The sequence below is a fragment of the Sphaeramia orbicularis genome, chromosome 19 (assembly GCF_902148855.1).
Source record: "Sphaeramia orbicularis chromosome 19, fSphaOr1.1, whole genome shotgun sequence".
Lineage (NCBI taxonomy): Eukaryota > Metazoa > Chordata > Actinopteri > Kurtiformes > Apogonidae > Sphaeramia > Sphaeramia orbicularis.
This window is the reverse complement of record NC_043975.1, coordinates 32,665,938-32,685,664: the sequence shown is the minus strand read 5'-3', so window position 1 is coordinate 32,685,664 and position 19,727 is coordinate 32,665,938. Positions and strand designations below refer to the sequence as shown.

Sequence of the window (19,727 nt, the reverse complement as noted above, 5' to 3'; positions counted from 1 at the left end):
TATATTCTATACTTCCTCAACTCTGCAGACATGATCCTCTTTCATCTGCAGTTATAGTGAAATGAGGATAATCTGAGATTAGATTTTAGAGATTACAACTAGTTAAAAAGGTAATAGCCTTCATTACTAAAGTTAGCTCACTGGCACCAGTGTATTCCTCATTTCAGCTGGAGTTTTCTCTTTCTCTAACGTTACTGCATGCAGAAAACACATGTAACATTTTTCACTCCAACTGATTTTAATCATTAAAACTCTGTACAATAATAAACAGATGATTGTCACATGTAGTAAAAAAAAAAAAAAAAAGTCACTCCCATGCCAAATAAATTAGACTGAATTAAGTTGCACAGAAACAGTTTGATTTGACAACACTAAGGCAAATATTACTGATTCAATCAAAACACTGACCTAACACAGCAGGCAACCCCACATTTTTGACAACCATTTCTTCTCATGTACAGCGAGCAGTAAGTGCAGGACAAAAGGTAATGTAGGACGCAAACAAAAATGCACTAAACAGGAGAAACAGCAACACCTAACAAATCAAAAACTTAAAATGTTTCATCTCTTGACTTATAAACAAACACAAAAATATGAATACAAGGAGTATTTGTGGTCAGGAGAAAATAAAACTAATGTACAATCAGAAGAAACATTCAGAAATAATATACAATGCCAGAAAAGTGGATTATACTTGTCGTTGTCAGCGGGGTTAACCTGTGCAGAAACAAATGTAGGATAAAGATGAATACGTTGATAGAGAAATAATCTAATATTGTCACATTTAAAAATAATTTATTTCCACATCAGCATTTCTTACCTTTATAACCACCATTTCCAAAGAAGCCATTCAAGTCATATTTACCATTCTTTGCTCCTAAAAACAAAAAAGAAAACAGAAACCAGCATGGGCTTATTTGGCTTTAACCATTTTTTTTTTATATAACCAGATTGAAATGTTTGACATGTTTAGAGGAAGAATTTAACATTTTCAGGACTCTGGAGTTTTAATAACACTTTTATATCTGTTACATGATTGATAAATGGGGTAATGTAACTGAACATTTTACTGCAGTGCTGTACAAATAAAGTAATTTAAATAAAACTAGTTGGATTTTATAACTGCTTTATACATCTTTTATTTTAGATTTATTTTTTTACTCCTCTACAAACCAGAGATAAAGACTGTAGTTTCTACTCTACAGTTGTCTGAGCTTTTCTCAGTTTTTCTATTTTTGTTTTTATAGCCTTCCTTTCTAGTGTTGATTTTGTTTGCTTTATGAGATAATAAAATCCTTCTTTTTAATTTATGTAAATTCTTTAAAAATTCTCTTGGATTGGCTGGAAAACATTCACTATCACCGAACTGAAAACTGGCCTGTTTTTGTGAGCTCATTAAAAACATATACTGATATAATTTATCATATAAATGTAGAGTATGGTTTTTTTTTCTGTAAATTAAAGCACCATTAGATTTTAGAGATTACAACTTGTCCTTGAAATGAACTTAACCTTAAACATCTATAGCTATAAACTTAATCACAGATATATATATAGTAGGAATATAGGGACCATTTTACTGCACAATTACTTTTGACTCTTCATTTTGCTTATAATACTTCTGTGCTTTCACTTAAGGTATTAGATGCATCACTTCTAGTAGTTTACATTGTGGTATTAGTATTTTTGTCTACACTGGACACTCATTCTTTGCACACATAACCCACAGGTCTGTCATCCACTTGTATAATGTGTTTACAGTATTTATTTGTATAGTATGTTAATATCACAATCTGTTTATCATGCCATTATTCAGCCATTATCCACCTATAGAATACAGTTGTGGAAAAAATTATTAGACCATCAAAATCATCAGAAGCAATGGTTATGCAATCAAGTACTAACTCCTGGGTGTATCATGTGACTAAAACAGACAGAAAAGAAAACATGGAATGCATAAAAGCACTGTTTTTGTCAGTACAATGCTATAGCTATTGATGTAAGTACTTATGGGATTTTGGTTATTATCAAGAAAACAAGAAAAATGGCTAGATATCAGCTCTGAACTTAAACTGTTATGAGCTATTTTTGTTGTTATCATTATATTTGTCCAAACAAATGTACCTTTAGTTGTACCAGGCATTAAAATGAACAAGAAATTGAAGAAAACAAGGGGTGGTCTAATAATTTTTCCCAAGACTGTATGTTCATAGTATTTAATTGTATAGGAGTATGTATAGTATGTTAATATCACCTCAATCTATATATTGTGCCACTTGTATATAAACCTATATAATATGTCCATTATGTCTCTACCACTTTAATATTGTATATTGCAATGTTTATTAATCTGTATATAATAATCCATATAGTATATAATCTGTATAGTCTATTTATAGCACACCAAAATCTATCCTGTATATTATGTACATACTGTCTACTGATTGCTCTTCGAATCTAGTGCTTCTAGTAAACTATAGACATTTTGTGCTGTGCTTGCCTTGTGGGTGAAAATGCAGTTTGAGATGCTGCTGAATGTGTATCTGATGAGGCAGCTGCTGTTGCAGAAGGTCATCGGGTTGCTCAGACCCCTGAGAAACAGCTTGTGTTTCAGTGGCGGGTGCAGAGTTGACGGTGATGCTGGCTTTACCCGCTGGATCTGGCAGGTCCTGAGCGCCCGCTGGATCCCCCGTTAAGGACTCCACAGGCAGATAGGATGGGGCGGAAGGATAAGGTAATGTGGGGAACGGGGTTGGAGCTGCAGGAAATGCAACAACTAGGGGAGAGAGATCAGAAATATAGGACCATGTGACCAAAGTAAGATTATGTAACGGTAAATCAAGATTTCAGTGTTATGTTGAATTGTTTATGCACCATGTATGTAATCAAAACCTTCACATGGAATCAGCATTTTTTGTCTTTACCTTCTGGCTGCACTTGTCCATTAATGTATCCCACATTTTCTGAAAGTGACAAATAACACCTCGACTAATTAAATTCAGTGTAGCCAGAACAGACAGATTTACACCTGCAGAAATTCACATTATACTTGCCATATTTATCGATGGACACCCCCTCACCTTCAGCTGCAATTGCTGAAGTTGGCAACTCTCCTTTCACTGAGAGATCAGGAGAAAAAACACTATAAGATTGATTTTGTTTGTGCAGCAAATTTGTCAAATGTTATTTTTTCCTTATGCAATACTAACCATAGGATTTTCCAGCTGTATCTGGCTCAAGAGGATGGGGCTCGTACGATAAACCTGCTGTCTCTGAGACAAAAGAGCGATAATTGCAGTTTGCCAGAAAAATCAGAAACAATAATGATGTAAAATACAAAATATTCTCCACCAGATTTACCTGTAGATGCAGATTCGAGCGGCTGTGACTTGTACTGTCCTTGGTTACCTGTTGCGAGATTAAAGGTAATTTATTGAGATTCAAAGCGTTTATTGTCATGTGTACAGTAAAGAAACAGGTTTCCCAGTACAATGAAAATCTTACTTTGCCGTCCACACTGAATGCCACAAGAATTTAAGATGAGCATTAAAGTATAAAAAAACTGGAATAGAATCATTTAACTAGGAGTTGCACAACCAAAACAAAGTGGCATTTTAAAAATGTCATGCAAGAGAAAAATAGCAAAAAAAAAATTAAAAATATAAACTACTATTACTGAGAGGAAAATATATATTTACATAAATGTGCAACACCTGGTAATTGTGCAAACTGTCAGAGGTAAATGGCATACAGCATGTGCAAAACTGCCTGAGGTAGGTGAGATATTAATGTGCAAAACTGTCAGCGATAAACAGTATGAACAGTCAAAGATAGCAGTAGGATACATGATAAACAGTATGATATCTAGAGCAGGAGATAAAGGAAAGCACAAACATAAATATAATTTAAAAAGAGGTATAAAAATTGTTTTTAAATAGGTACAGACCTGATCAAAATCTTAAGACCAGTTGAAAAATAGCTAGAATGTACTTTTTGCACATTTGGATCTTAATGAGATTTTAAGTAGAGCTACAATATACAAAAGCAAGAAGGGGGAGTGAGACAAAAAGCACTTTGAAAAAGTAATTTATTGAAAACAACAAGTAAACTGAAATAGGCTGTTTATCAGCTGATCAAAAGTTTAAGACCGCAGGCTATAAAAGCCAAAATCTGCTCAAAATTCTCATTTTCTGTCGGGCATTCACGCGGTCATGCCCTCCTGATGGCTAAAGCTAAGAAGCTTTCTCTTCTTGAACGTGGTCGGATCGTCAAGCTGCATAAGCGAGGCCTCTCGCAGCGTGCCATTGCTGCTGAGGTTGGATGCAGTAAGACAGTCATTCTAAATTTTTTGACAGATCCTGAGCATTATGGAACAAAAAAGTCAAGTGGTAGACCCAAAAAAAATTACACCTGCGCTGAGCCGGAGGATCCGATTGACTGTCCGTCAAGACACAGGGCGGTCCTCGACCCAAATTAAGGCCCTTACTGGTGCCGACTGTAGCACAATAACCATCAGACGGCATCTGCAGGAAAAGGGTTTCAAAAACAAAAAACAAATTCAAAGACCTCGTCTCCTACAACGCCACAAAACTGCCCGTTTAGACTTTGCCAGGGAGCATCAAACATGGGACATTGAAAGGTGGAAAAAAGTTTTATTCTCTGATGAGAAAAAATTTAACCTTGACGGTGCAGATGGTTTCCAACGTTACTGGCATGACAAGGAGATCCCACCTGAGATGTTTTCTACCCGGCACAGTGGAGGGGGGTCCATCATGATCTGGGGTGCTTTTTCATTCAGTGGAACACTGGAGCTTCAGGTGGTGCAGGGTCGTCAAACGGCGGCTGGTTACGTGCAGACGTTGCAGCGGGCATCCCTCATGACTGAGGGCCCTCGTCTGTGTGGTAACAGCTGGGTTTAAAAACAGGACAGCGCTGCAGTTCACAATGCTCGCTTGACAAAGGACTTCTTCAGGGAGAATAACATCACTCTTTTGGACCATCCCGCATGTTCCCCTGATTTAAATCCCATAGAGAACATTTGGGGATGGATGGCAAGGGAAGTTTATAAAAATGGCCATCAGTTCCAGACAGTTGATGCCCTTCGTGAAGCCATCTTAACCACTTGGAGCAATGTTCCCACCAGCCTCCTGGAAACACTCGCATCAAGCATGCCCAAACGAATTTTTGAAGTGATTAACAAGAACGGTGGAGCTACTCATTACTGAGTCCTACTGAGGAAATTCTTTGTTCTGGTTTGGAGAGTTTTTTGTAATTTTTTGAGCGATGGTCTTAAACTTTTGATCAGCTGATAAACAGCCTATTTCAGTTTACTTGTTGTTTTCAATAAATTACTTTTTCAAAGTGCTTTTTGTCTCACTCCCCCTTCTTGCTTTTGTATATTGTAGCTCTACTTAAAATCTCATTAAGATCCAAATGTGCAAAAGGTAAATTCTAGCTATTTTTCAACTGGTCTTAAGATTTTGATCAGGTCTGAATATGGAAGATGAGGGATACAAATAGTATTGTCCCAAATACATTCGTGTTTTTTGGAATTAAGAGAGTAATTATAATTTCAGAGATCTTTACATTTCAGAGTGGACTAAAGTGAGGACAAATGTGAAGTGTAGACCAACTGGGGTTGTGGGTGTGAAATTATAGAATGGACCTGATGATGCATTTAAGTTATTCACTCCTTTGGTGAAGTTAAAAAAAAAGAAAAAAAGTGCCTTAAGTTTAAAATTATTTAGGAATATTGAATTGAGATGGTAGACACGTTTTTGTTGTTCATTTTTTTATTATGGTGTGAATGCTCGATGCTGTGCACATTTAAGCTGATGTAAGCAGTGTATCGGGTGAAAAGGATAGGCAACAAAAAAAAAAGCTTTTGCTTCTAGCCTATTCCTTTTGTGGATTTTTTATGTTTATTACGATTAATGTACTAAGTGCAATGATTGATGTACAAACCAAAATTAATTAATTAATTAATTAATTAATTAATTAATATATAATGTGCATAAAGTGTCAGAAAGAATCAGTATGGTGTAAATATATGTATATAAGTTAATGTATGAGTAAGTTTATTATTAAATGGAGAACAAAACAGAAACGTAAAAAGTACCATATTTCGCTGCAGATTTTGCTTCACTACTAAAGGCCTGAGGTGAATAGGGGACTTCACCACCACCTAAGCAGATCGATATAGAGATGAGTTATGACAAATCAATAATCTGAAGGCATGCACAAAGGGGTTGTCACGTTTGATGAAGTTCACCATATTTTCCCGAGAGCATTCCATTTGGTCCCATTCCAACAGGTTCAGGCTGATATGAGGATCCTGGGAAGAAGAATAATGTTTACACCAGATTCAACAAATCACAAATATGCTTTATTGTTTTTTGTTTGTACCATATTGACCGGTAGCTTTGGCCATAGAGCTCAGGGCACCTGTCTGAGCTTCAAAAGGCATTCTTCCATAACCTGGAGAAATAAAAAGGAAGGGGAGAAATTATAATCTGATATGAAACTCTTGGGAGGAACTGTAAGAGGACCATGAGTGAAATGTAATGTGTGTTCATTGACCATCGAATGGCAACAGAACAAATTGTTTACCATATTTTCCGGGTGTATTTCCATTGTTGCCCAAACCAAGTTGCCCTCCATTGGGGAACCCACCATATCCTGCAAATAGTAATGAGAAAAATACAAAATTATCGCATGGTCCTCAAAATACAATTTATATCAACATCCGAGTGTAGGTTGTTGATTTTGATTCCATAAGGGTCTTACATTTTCTGAACAGTTAATTTAAACCTTTTCTTTTCATCAATTATTTGCTTGTCATTATTTTGAAATGCAGCGTAATACTTGTTTTAGTTATGGCTCTAGACAATTTTTTTTTACCGTATTTTCCAGATGATTTACTGCCAGCACCAGCTGCAGCAGCAGGCCCATAGGGGCTTCCACCATATCCTACAAATGAATAAAATCAACACATTAGAAACAGAAAAAATAATCCAAAATACATGTTTGGATACATGCATGTATTCATAAAACAGATATACCGTATTTTCCTGCACCATTAGTTCCTGTACTGGAGGGTTTGCCACCAAACTGCATGCCCCCAATGCCTGAACCACAGTGAAATATACATTATAAAAAGGAAACAACAGCGTTAATGCTGTACATTAACTTGTTTTCAGGAGTTTCAAATTTACATTAGACTTCTTCACATAAAAAAAACTAATGCTGCACAGATATCAGATATGCAACACTTTGACCTATGCTCTAGTAAATGCAGTACAAGCGGTGCCTGGCACCACAAACCCCGCCCCTTGCACATATTGTAGCTTATCTTGGCATCAATCCAGCTGATGTCATCATGTCTATGCATGTGGTGATGTCAGCACATCAACTGCCTCTACATATGTGCCAAGTTTGAAGTAAATCGAAACAAAATTGACGTTTTTATGGACATTTGAAATGTCACCCATTATAAGTAAATGGGAGAAGAAAAAAGTAAAAAATAAAATCAAAATTTCATGAAAAATTTGAACTTTGACCTACTTTTCCCAAAATGTAACCACATGTAATCTGGTAATCTATACACCCAATTTGGTATGAATTCAACCAATAGTGTTGCTGCTAGAGTGTTAACAAACAAACACACAAACAAACTAACAAACCAAACCAAACTAAATACAATACCCCTTCCCTCCCCTTCAGGAGGGCGGGGTAATAACAGAACACAACCAAGGACTCACCGTACTTGGGGCTCTGACCACCAAAAGGCAGACTTCCCATTCCTGTAACATTGAAATTAAAAAACAAAACAATTCATAGTTACAGTAAAATTTGGTTTTCTAGTCACGTTCATGTACAGTAGATACTTTGGAACATTTTTTGTGCATTTGTCCACAAAAATGGAGCATCTAATGTGGGTCTAATCCACCCTTTTTTTTGTTTTACTAAAAGTTTTGCACATACATACCAGCATACATGCTGCCTAATTTTCCATTTGGTCCAAGTCCAGCAGGCTGAGGCTGAAACTGACTCATTCCTGCATAGGCACAAGGGAAATGTTTGTGTATTCAGCCCATTGACTTGTAACCTTTGAAATGAAAACACTGCTAATGTGTGCATGCAGGTTCAGACTAAGATATGAAGTCAACAGAAATCACTCCAGTTTACACATGTTCATTTAGGTTCATAGTCATCTTTGGTGCTCAGTCTTACCGTCTAGTCCAGCAGGGGCCATAGGGGCTCCGTTATATGGAGTCTGTTTCGCGCTACCTGTCAAATCAGTGAACCAGTCAAATTCTTTTCACCTTATATGACATTTAACCTCAAGAGAACCCTCACGTCCAAACCATACTATACCTGATTTGCGACCAACAGATGCTGCACCTTGGTCAAGACCTGGACAAAACAGTGAGATGTTGACTTTTTGCTTTAATTCACAAAATTAAATTGCTAAACAGATTTATTTGTCACCCAGTGACTCCAAAAACATATTTATTACCTAAAAAACTTATGCTACTTACTGGCATAGTCAGGCTGCACTCCAGCCCCATAGCCATTTCCATATCCTACAAGATCATATCGGAAGCCATTTCAGTGCAAAAACATTTAGCAAAGTGGGCTGCAAATACAGCACACAACTTTGCAAATAGGACTTAACATATATACATATACATACATGAACTATTGTAAACATTAAAGCTTACCTGATTTAGACTTTCCTGCTTCACCCATACCTGCATTTCCTGAGAAAAAGACAAAATCTAAGCATTAACCCTACAGATTGTACAATAAAGAAATGCTTTTTCCCATGGTCCAATTCAGTTTTGGGCCTAAACTCTGAACACTGAGAAACAGCTGGTCCTGGTTCTAAACTCTTTCAATCCCACAGCAGAAGTAAACTTATCCTTTTAAAGTGCACCTCCATCTGAATTTTCTATTACCATATCCAGCTCCAAGGTGCGCTCCTTGTCCGTAACCTAAGAACATATAGAGTATGATCATAAATAAGTCTACATTTCATTTTATTGTTATTCTTATGTTCTAAAAGACTATTACTTGAGTCAAAAAAATGTGATTACCAGACTTACCAGGTTGTTTGGGTTTCCCTCCATACGGATATCCAAGACCTGGACACAAAAAGACAACATAATTTAAAACCTATTGCAATTTTCTAGAGTTAAAATAATGGCTGAGCAAGCACAGTCATGGACAGTAAATAATTAAAACAGTAAATATGTACCAGCTCCATATCCGTTGTTCTGTCCAGGGGCACTATATCCTCCTGGTCCATAACCTTAGAGCAAATGAAACTCAATCAAATACTCTCCTCACCTTAATAAATATTTTAAGAACTAAACATAACATTGTTAAAATATATTGAGAGTCCTTACTTGGTTTGGATGCTTTAGCTCCTCCTCCATTTGAGTATCCCCCTGCACTGGCTCCGTATCCTATCAATGAAACAGTATGGGTCGTAATCAGTAAAAGAGCTCACCCTAAACACCTCATACCCCTAAACACATAAATACAGTTACCATTGGGCTTTGCACCAAATCTGTTTGGAACACCAGCTCCGGCTCCGTAACCTGAGAACAAATTAAAGCATTTTAACACAGTAAAGAATATTTCAATTAGTTTAATCAGACAACATCTGCAAATGCTGTATCTGTAAACTACACTGCGTTTTTATGAATAGAGTGAAAATGCACCTTTGGTTTGTGCACCAGCAGATGCTCCCAAACCTGTGTTATAACCTTAAAGGACAATGGGGAAAAAAACAGTGGGATTAGTTTTCATCCTCTCCTTTAATATCTGTTTTATTCTCAATATATGTAGTACAAACCACTATTTACCAGGTCTGGGTATTTTCATCCACTGTCCATTTGGTACTCCTGGTCCACAGTCTGGAATAGCCGTGAGAACATGTACCACAAGATCAATTCAAGAATTCAAGATAAAAATAAACATGTTAAATAAATAGAGTTTAAGTATTACAAAACCTTCGGCAAAAATGTTACTGATAATTTTGTGGTATCCTGATTTTCTGTCTCTTAAAAAAAGCTAATGATATCAGTTCCAGTATAGTGCATTATCAATCTTTTTAGACAAACCGATAAAACAAACAATGCTGTATAATTGAAGCTGCTCTGATTGTCTGAAGAAATTAGACTAAATGTTACCCGGTGTGGCTGGTTTAGATCCCTGTCCCTTTGACGTAGCTCTTCCTCCATTCTCTGAACAAACAGATCACATTAAATTAGAAATTATCCACATGCAATTACTGCAATTAATCAAGTTTTAAACAACAAAAACAACAACGGGAAGAAAAAAACGCCAGTGGATTAATTTAAAATTCATCTCATGCAGTACATGCCACACCTACACTAAAACTGCAAAGGCAACACAGTACAGAAACAAACGTCACACTTTTAGGACAAGCAATGGACATTTTCAAACCTGCTCCACATCATAGTAGACATGGGGAAATAGTGGGAGTTAAAGGTTCAGTGTGTGTACCCCTCACTTCACCTGTCCCTACTGTGTTTAGTTCAACTGTTCTGGGGGTTTTGGATACAGGTTGTCTATGTAAGATTTGCACTTGCATGTGTGCCTACATTCAGTTTGTGTTTGAGTCTGTGTTGTGCTGAGAGCCAGATGTCTGTTCAAAGTAGTCGATTGTTCTCACTTAACTGGAGGGAATTTGCATGGAAATGTGTGGTTCGCTTCTTTAGAACACTAGCACAGAGAGATTCAAATGCGGACACATCTTGTTGGAGGTTATGTGGAATGAATAAGGCTCATCACCATCATGTATTTTGGAGCTGTCCTTAATTGTTTCTTTATTGGGAGAAAAAAAAAACGAAGCACTGATAAAGTGACTGGGGCAAGGTTTCCTTTAAATTTTTAAAATACGTTCTTCGGCAAACAACCAGACTGTATAACAGGATTTTGTACAAAATATCTGTTGAATATTTTGTTGGTTGCTTACAAGAAAGTAATCACTAGAAAATGGATGACTGGCAATTTACCCACATTAGAAGACTGGATAGAGCTCATTAAAGAAATTTCCCTGATGGAGAAACTCACATTTGCTTTGAGACTAGAACATGACAAATTTGAGGAATGCTGGAAACCATGGATGGACTTTATAAACACTGAAAAGGAACAAATCATGACACCCACTGTTGTTTAGCTACTATATTAGTTGTTTGTATCATTATTATTATTATTATTATTTATTATTATTAATGTTTTACTATAAAAAAAAAGGGGGGGGGGGGTCAAGAAGGGAAGACGCTGGAGATATACACTGAAAAACAATTGTACAGATAGATTGTTTTGTTCTTTTCTGAAAAGAAATATAGAAAAACAATTTTGTACAATGTTATATGTGCATGTGAATGTAAAACATGTAAATTCTGGGTTACAAAATCAAATAAAAACTTGAATTACAAAAGTAGTCGATTGAATTTTTTTAACAAAGAGGAGCAGAAGGGGGTCAAAAATGAATGCAAGAGTCAGCAGGAGGATTGTTGCAGAAAATCCACCCAGGGTCCTTTACATAGAAATGACTGTATGTATATAGACTTGAATCATTCAACAATTTCTGTAAAGCCCTGTGAGGTGACTCTGTTGTGATATTGGGCTCTATAAATAAAACTGAACCATGGATGTATTCAATCCAGACCATCATTATCTTATTACGAGAGTTAGCTAAAGAATGGACAGAACCAACAAGTGCTTTTCCATGGTGAACTTTAAAGGAGATAGTATCTCTAACCCACACACAAACACTAGGTGATGGCAATGCACCTCATCGCTAGATGCCACCCACCGTAAAATGAAAAGCAAACAGGAAGTTTGCTTGGAGGTACTGTAGAAACATGGAAGTGCAACATCGCAGACTATGAGGAGGTGACCTGGTCCCTCCTTGTACACACTGAACCCTCAAGTAAGATAATATACCACCACACTTACGTCTAACAACGACTAGTTAATTTAGGTTAGCATAAAGACCAAAACGTGGATAAACAAAATCCACCTAGCAATCCTATTTGAATTTTGATTTTGTTCCAGATTAAACATGTTATCAGTGATGGATTTTATTTTAATATAAGCTAACAAACATGAGTATCTACAGGTGATGTAACTAAAATATATAACCGGAAATGTCAAACTTTTGCTTGAAGGGAAACACATTGATTATTCATAACTGACACAGATCAGGTGACAGTTGTAACAGACAAAAGAAATTACACTAAAGAGAACATGCACAAAACACATAAAATGAAAAACAAACAAAAAGACAACAATAATAACTACATTGACTGACCAGGATTCAGTCAGAGTTAATACTGGGCAGTTCTCACTTATTACCTCCGCCAGGAGGTATTGTGATTGCTTTGCTTTGTGTGTTTGCGTGTGTGTGTGTTTGTTTGCGTGTTTGTTAGCAAGATAACTCAAAAAGTTATGGACCGATTTTCATGAAATTTTCAGGAAATGTTGATACTGGCACAAGGAATAAATGATAAAATTTTGGTGGTGATTGGGGGTGGGGAGTGCACGGGGGCCCACTGATCTGCCTTGGCAGAGGTCTGCACTCTCCGAGTGCTTTTCTTGTTGTCATTGTATTCAAGGAGGTCTACATTATCAGTGCTAATATTTGCAATGACAGGAAAAGTATTTAGACTGCCATAATATTAGAAGTTAGTCTGAATCTGACATTCTGATGAATCCTGTCACAGTGATCTCTATCTCTGCAGACTTTATATTAGGACAAACACACAAAGACCACATCAGTGACCACTTACACATGCAACGCATACACCACTAGGGAGCACACCTATATCAAGATTAAGTTTACCAGTTGACCCAGTTTTCCCTGCAGCAGGACCTTTGACCCCAGACCTTCTAGGTCCTGCCTCAGGCTGACTCTGTAGGTTTGCTTCTTCTGGTAAAACCTCCGGCGCCCACACTGCCAGCGTTTCTTCGGGGGTGATGATCCCTGTGCTTTTGGTTGCCACCGTTTCAGGGACAGCTTTGGTTTTCTGGGATTTGGCGCTTTCAGGGGCCGCTTCCCCTTCACCGGTGTTTACCCCCACAACAATATCTGCCTCTGCACCTTTTTGCTCAGGCACAGCACTTCCAGTCACATAACCTAGAGGCCATATATTTTATAAACATTTATATACATTTGACATAAATTCAGGCACATATGCTAAGAGTATGTTTGCAGGCGGTAATGAGTGCTTGGTGCATTGTTTTTACCTGTCACCAAAGTGGACCCAGTGGTGGTAATGACTGCAGAGCCACTGGGGCCAAAAACTTTCAATTTAATGCCTGAACATATCTTGTTCTTGACTATCTTAAGCAGGACTATTTTTGCTTTGTCTTTTCATTCAAGGTAAATTAAGGGTTTTTTTCAAACAAAAAAAAAAAAAATGAGTGATTGTGCTACCTCTTAATACTCAGCTTTTTCTGGAAGAAGTCGATTAGTAGCAAGATATTTTACTGGGAAATGACAATATATTGCAAAAAAAAACCAAAACAAAACAAAACAAAACAATTGTAATCTAGGAAAAAATACCACTTAATATGACAGGGTTTAGCTTTGACTGACCTAACCGACAGCCACCTCATCATTTCATATTATGTCATACACTGACCCCTGCTGGGTTCTTGTTATTTGTGCTCACACAGGTTGTGGTTTGAAGTACTTGCCTTGGGGAAGGACCACTGCTGGCTCTAGTGCTGTTTTACTCTGAGGAACTGCAGGTCCAGATGTAACTGCCTTTGGACCTTTGGCCCGTGGACTCAAGGATGCTAGCTCAGGTATGGATTCGGGTGCAAGTTCTGGACCCTGAGAAATAGCTGGTCCTGGTTCTGGTGTTGCCTGAGGGATGAGCAGTGGCTGTTTGTAGCTTTTTCCTTGTAACACGGGGGAAGGTAGTTTTTGCGATTTCTCTTGTGTCACCATAACAAGGATGCCACTAGTCGGTTCGGGTGCAATGGGTCCTACAGGTCCTACGTCTTGAGTTATTTCTTGCTGAGGTCCAAGATTTTCTTCTGGCACGGCACTTGGCTGCTCAAGAGAGAGAACTCCACCTTTTAGACCCTGTCCACCGGAAACACCTGCACCTTTTGTAGCCTGTCCATTTGGTGCCATGCCATAACCTGAAAACATAGAGATATTTTGTCAAAATTAAAGTCTAATAGAATTTAAGAACAAATATGACAGCTGATCCAAACAACATGCATAAAAATATTACCAGCATTGGTTGCTTTAGCAAACTGTCCATTAGGTACACCAGCAGGGACACCGAAGCCTAAAAAACACAACACTATCATCAAACAAATGCACACAGAAACTGCAACTGCAAACAATGAAAAACAACGTCACAAACATTGAGTGAAGACAGAGCTTAATGTGTTTCAGGGTGGACACAACAACCATGTTTTCTGTATTTATACAAATGTATTATCTATCTTACTAACATTTTGCTTTGCCAACTTCAATAAGAGACATGCAACGATCCAAGTCAGACTTGGATACTTTCAGATTTTGAGTGTGTACTTTTTCTTCCATATTTTTAAAAGCTATAAATGTTAAGTACATATAATGATAATGCACTATCAAGTTAAAGAAACCCAATTGGATTAGTTCAGCACAGAGATATATGATTTTTTTTTTTTTTTTTTTCTGAATAAATAGTTTTGATTTGGTTCATAAAACCTACTGTACCATTGAGTCCATATCCTCCTAGTGCAGCACCATTTCCAACTCCATGACCTTCATGGAAAATTTAAGAAATGAGCAGGGCTGTTGATAATAAAGTAATCACAGTATGTATAAAATGAGTATATTCAGTCGAGATCACCATTGGATTTGGCTCCATTTCCTTTGGTAACACCAGGTCCTGCTCCAGCTCCAGCTCCTGGACCGGCTGCAGCTCCATAACCTCAAGTCAAACATCAAACCACATAAGCACACTTTGACACTGTCAGACAAAACAACTAATAAAACACTAAATATATTCTGTTACCTTTGGGTTTAGTTCCATAGCCGTTGGGAACAGCTCCATTTCCATAACCTTAGAATCAAATACACTAGTAAAGATCCAGATCATGTCAAAACATATAAAGTTTGGGACAGGTTCAAGCAGTAATACCTGGCTGGGGTCTCATTGCACCGCCTCTGGTGGCTCCATATCCTGTTAAATACATGTGTTATTGGATAAAAATCCCAGTCTGATGTGGGTTTATATGAAGTAGTACAATACATTCTGACATCCTCAACAGAGCCACAAATAAAGTGACAGTCTTACCTTTAGGTTTGGCACCATATCCATTTGGCATGCCGCCATACCCTAAAAATAATGCATGCGTACAGTGACATTAAAAGACTTTAAGGTTATTCATCTTTTATGGGTCTGACATTAGTGGTATGAGTGTGGAGTGCTATTTAATTAACTTATGAAAATAACTAAAAAATAAAAATCAAAGATTTCTATTTGCAAAACTGGTAAAACACAGTTACCTGTTTTTGCTGGCTTAGCAGCTCCACCATTTGGATATCCATAACCTTTGTACAAACAACAATAATCACTGATAATTATATAACACCGTCTATAATGGCAAAACTATTAATATAATATTTGAATGTAGTTAATTTTTTTTTTGCTTGTTCACCAACCATTTGGCAGGGCTCCATTCATATTGGGGCTTCGGGCTCCAGCAAAACCTTTAAATTTCACACCATCATCATTTTGTAATCTGTAATCAATAACTATGATATCCTACTAGAATGACATAATATGCAAGATATTACTTTAAAAATGTACCATTGGGTTTGGCTCCTTGTCCATTTGCAACACCGGCTACACTACCATATCCTGAAAGTGTAAGAAAAATATCAGAGGCATTCAGAGATTTGTTCTGTGACGTGCAGAAAAACAAGAAACTAACCAGCTTTATAACATCTGAACTCACCTGGCTTTGGTCCCTTCATTCCTCCATTTCCATATTGAGGCCTCGAACCAAAACCACCATTATAGCCTTTGTACATACAATAAAGATATTAACAAAGAGATAAATTAGAGGCTGCAAGTGATGACAATGTCTGAATGTTGCATGTCTCACCTCCCATGGGCTGAGCTCCATATCCATTATAACCATTAGCACCGTATGCTGGAAGAAAAACAAAGCAACTGTTAACAGAGTATTTAGACAGTGACTGCAGTACTGTACTTGCCTTTATATACCTGCCCCTTGGTTTCCTGCAAGCTGAGGTATTCCTACACCTCTGGAAGCTCCCATCCCAACAGACGGGCCTTAAATTACAAAAAAAAAAAAAAAAAAAAAAATATATATATATATATATATATATATATATATATATATATATATATATATATATATATATATATATAAAAAGGTGGGTCAAGGGAATGTCAGGATATCTTGGATAAAACATGCAATACCTGCTCCATAAGATGGTCGACCAAATCCCTTCATGGGTTTAGCTCCAGCACCCCCGTGTCCTGTTGAAAACAGAGACAAAAAGGCAAAAATATGTTTTAAACCCATTCTGCCCACCCCCATTTACTGCATAACACTTTACACTAACACGATAACACTTTATTGTACATCATTTACCACTGGGCCTTGCCCCATTGCCGTTGCTTGGACCACTTGTGGCTTTTTGACCTGAAGAACACAAATCAATACGAACTCACATTTTTAAATACTGAGGTAAATATTCATCACATTTTAAAGGCATCATAAAAAAATCTTTTGAAGTCATAGAGTAAAGCTGCTTAAAACATCCTACCATTGCCTTTTGTTCCAATTCCATTCTGTGCTGCACCATATGCACCGTTACCTACAAACACACAGTAAATGGAAGCTATTTTCATTTCAATTAACATCAAATACACCATTAATGACTACAGTTGTTTTACACAATTCTTAGAGCTTCAAAAGTGATCATAAAAACCAAACTTGTACACAATTCTGATCCAATTCTCTTTTTTTAAATACTGTACCATTTCCTTTAGTTGGTTGTCCACCATATGGGCCAGCTTGGGCATTGTATCCTCCAAAGCAAAATAAATTATGTTACTCAGGACATGTGCAAAACAGAATATAATGTGACAGGTTTCATCCATTACCTTTAGTTTGTTGTCCATTCATTGGTCCAGCTTGGGCACCATTTCCTGCAACCAAAAACACAGCATAATTATTATATAGTACAGAGTTATTAAGTTGATTACTATAACTATTATGATTCTCCCCAGTGGACAGATCCATGCGACACATACCCTTAGATTTAGCTCCATTTCCATTTGGTAAAACAGCTGGGTTTCCTCCTATGTGACAAATATAAACAGGTGGAGAGGTGTTTTAGTAAAATATGCTGTGGTATAGTAGGTCATGACTAAGAAAAAAACTGATTGAGTTTTTCAAAGGACTTTTACTGATTAGTAGGTATATTATAGTGTTAATTCCAAATAGTGAAAAGTGACAGTTTGCAGTCTTGTCTGAGACTGTTTTATTTTGTGTGTTTCTGTTAATGCTTTGTCAGTACTAAAACTGGTAGACAGTGTTGCTTTTGCTGCCATCTGTTGGTTGAACTTGCTGCACCCAAAGAAAAAATCCAGTTATTACTGCTGGTGGCATTTGAGGTTTCTATGTCAATATTTTAAAAACTTTATCCTTAAATTTTTATACTTTTAAGAACGTTCATTTCTACCTGCCTTTTCTTTTGCACTGGTGTGTTGCATATTGCTGCTGTATACTGTTAAATTTTCCCATGGTGGGATCAATAAAGTCTTATCTTATCTCATCATTAAACTGCCTCTGATATGTCAGCTCATGGGAAAACAAGTTGCTTTAAATCAACTGATGATCTGACTTTTACTTTTTCCAGGACTATTCATCTCTCATTGAAAAATATTTTTTCACCTCAAATTCTTGCTCATGTCTATCATATGATGCCTACCCTGTGGTTTGCCACCCTGCCCATTAGCAACACCAGCTGCTGCTCCATAGCCTTAAAAGAAAGATCATCAAAGTATTCATTAAAGAAGGATCTTCAGAATGATGTGTTTAAAATGGAGCCAGTTCAGGGACATCATGAACCTACCTTTTGTTCCTGCTCCATTGGGTACTCCAGCTGCTGCACCATAGCCTCAAATAGATTGTATATAAGGTAGAAAATATGTAAATAAGAATATGACAAATTTTAATTTTAAACGTGAGTTGATGGAAATATATTTACCGTTGTATTTTGCTCCATTTCCATTTGAAACTCCAGCTGCTGCCCCATTGCCTGAATGAAACATTTAAAAAAGGACATTAGATGAGATAAACCATCAAAGCAGATTTGCACATTTATGTTCACAATCTGAAATCACTCACCTATTCCTTTAGATGGATATCCCCCATATCCATTCTGTGCACCCATTCCTTGACCCACACCTTATTAGTAAAAAAAAATATATATATATATATAATTCAATTAAAAGAGAAACAGACATATTTTAAGCACAAGGAAAACCATACCATGACCATACCTTTGGATGGCATGAGCATTCTTCCTACACCTCCACCATTCTGAGGTCTTTTTCCTAGAACAAATGCAACATCATCTATAAACTAATGGTTGTATGTATCATAAAGATGGCGTGAACAAAAAGTGATAGATTTACCATTAGGTTGTGGCCCCTGTCCATTGGACACTCCAGATACAGCACCGTAACCTTAAAAACAGCATATCTAATGTAAAACTGCAGTCAGAGCAATACAGTCAAACAACACACATATATTTTGATTTGATTACAAGTTCAGTCATCTGTTTGTTTGACAATCCTTTAGAAACTCCGTATTCTTTGTCATTATACTGATAATAAATCAGTGGAGAAATCTTAAATCTGAAAACATGTGTAATAATAATCTGTTTTGACTGCACAAAAAACACAAAATAACTCATTGCCGAAAGTAGCGCTCCAGTCTGTCTGTACATTAAAATTGCACAATAAATTTTGTTAAATCCACTGTCCTGCTGAGTCAGAGTGCTGACGAACATTTTTGGGAAGTGCCAATCCCGGAGTCAATGAAGTGACTGTGTACAAGTAGTAAAAACCACTCTCATCTCTTCTCACAGAGGGATGTTAAATTTAGACTACTGCTGCCACCGAAGCTGAGCTGCCTTTGATTTCAAGAACTGAGAGCTCTGGTAAAGAAAAAAATAAGATATATAGCTGCTTCACATCATAACAAGAAAACCTGGTGGACGGCTGAGCACACTTAAGAGCTACACAGCAAGCGTTGCTAAGATTTTAGTTTAACATGATCGTTTGAAATTCGACAGGCAAACCCAAACATCTGAAATTTGTCTCATCTGTCCTTCATTCAGGGATTGTAGCAGGTTGTCTCACTGCCATGAAACGGGCAGGATATTAACACAATTTGTATTGTTAGAAAAATAAAACAGTACCAATAATACCAATGTGCAGTTTGTAATATTTAAAACATTTACTTAATTTTTATTGTTTAATCATTTACATGACACATTTTGGCAGTAATTTACAGAAACCTACTTCTAGAATCAGATTCTGTTCAATTTGAAAAGAATATGCAAAACATTAAAAAACGGCAGTTCAGACATTTATTAGGCTAGTAAAATAGGTACTTTCAGAGTCTTAACA

General features: G+C 36.9%; 1 protein-coding gene across 1 annotated transcript; it reads right to left on the bottom strand.

Annotated features, from left to right (window-relative positions):
- Positions 1-62: 62 nt before the first annotated feature.
- cmn (calymmin) lies at positions 63-18,773 on the bottom strand. Its single transcript, XM_030163254.1, has 53 exons — positions 18,729-18,773; positions 18,594-18,647; positions 18,439-18,498; positions 18,299-18,349; positions 18,164-18,208; positions 18,020-18,070; positions 17,340-17,387; positions 17,190-17,234; positions 17,064-17,114; positions 16,850-16,900; positions 16,675-16,725; positions 16,500-16,559; positions 16,281-16,349; positions 16,159-16,206; positions 16,009-16,074; positions 15,861-15,911; positions 15,713-15,760; positions 15,557-15,601; positions 15,345-15,386; positions 15,189-15,230; positions 15,063-15,110; positions 14,898-14,978; positions 14,762-14,809; positions 14,289-14,345; positions 13,741-14,193; positions 12,884-13,177; positions 10,200-10,253; positions 9,873-9,923; positions 9,729-9,773; positions 9,555-9,605; positions 9,411-9,470; positions 9,260-9,313; positions 9,108-9,146; positions 8,961-8,996; positions 8,724-8,762; positions 8,541-8,585; positions 8,377-8,415; positions 8,233-8,289; positions 7,988-8,056; positions 7,761-7,802; positions 7,062-7,127; positions 6,901-6,969; positions 6,610-6,678; positions 6,406-6,477; positions 6,272-6,334; positions 6,119-6,184; positions 3,361-3,408; positions 3,210-3,272; positions 3,081-3,119; positions 2,925-2,963; positions 2,501-2,776; positions 821-877; positions 63-717 (listed from the first exon to the last, which is right to left on the bottom strand). Exons 2-53 carry the CDS (start codon positions 18,610-18,612, stop codon positions 713-715), a joined length of 3,537 nt encoding a protein of 1,178 aa, XP_030019114.1. The 5' UTR covers positions 18,613-18,647; positions 18,729-18,773; the 3' UTR covers positions 63-712.
- Positions 18,774-19,727: the final 954 nt, after the last annotated feature.

What these genes read in the sequence shown, in the direction of transcription:
- cmn (XM_030163254.1), bottom strand. An exon ending in TGCTAAGCCAGCAAAAACAG is followed by an intron (nt 15,387 to 15,556) that starts GTAACTGTGTTT and finishes CATTATTTTTAG; the next exon opens with GGTATGGCGGCATGCCAAAT. An exon ending in TTCAGCAATTGCAGCTGAAG is followed by an intron (nt 2,964 to 3,080) that starts GTGAGGGGGTGT and finishes TGTCACTTTCAG; the next exon opens with AAAATGTGGGATACATTAAT.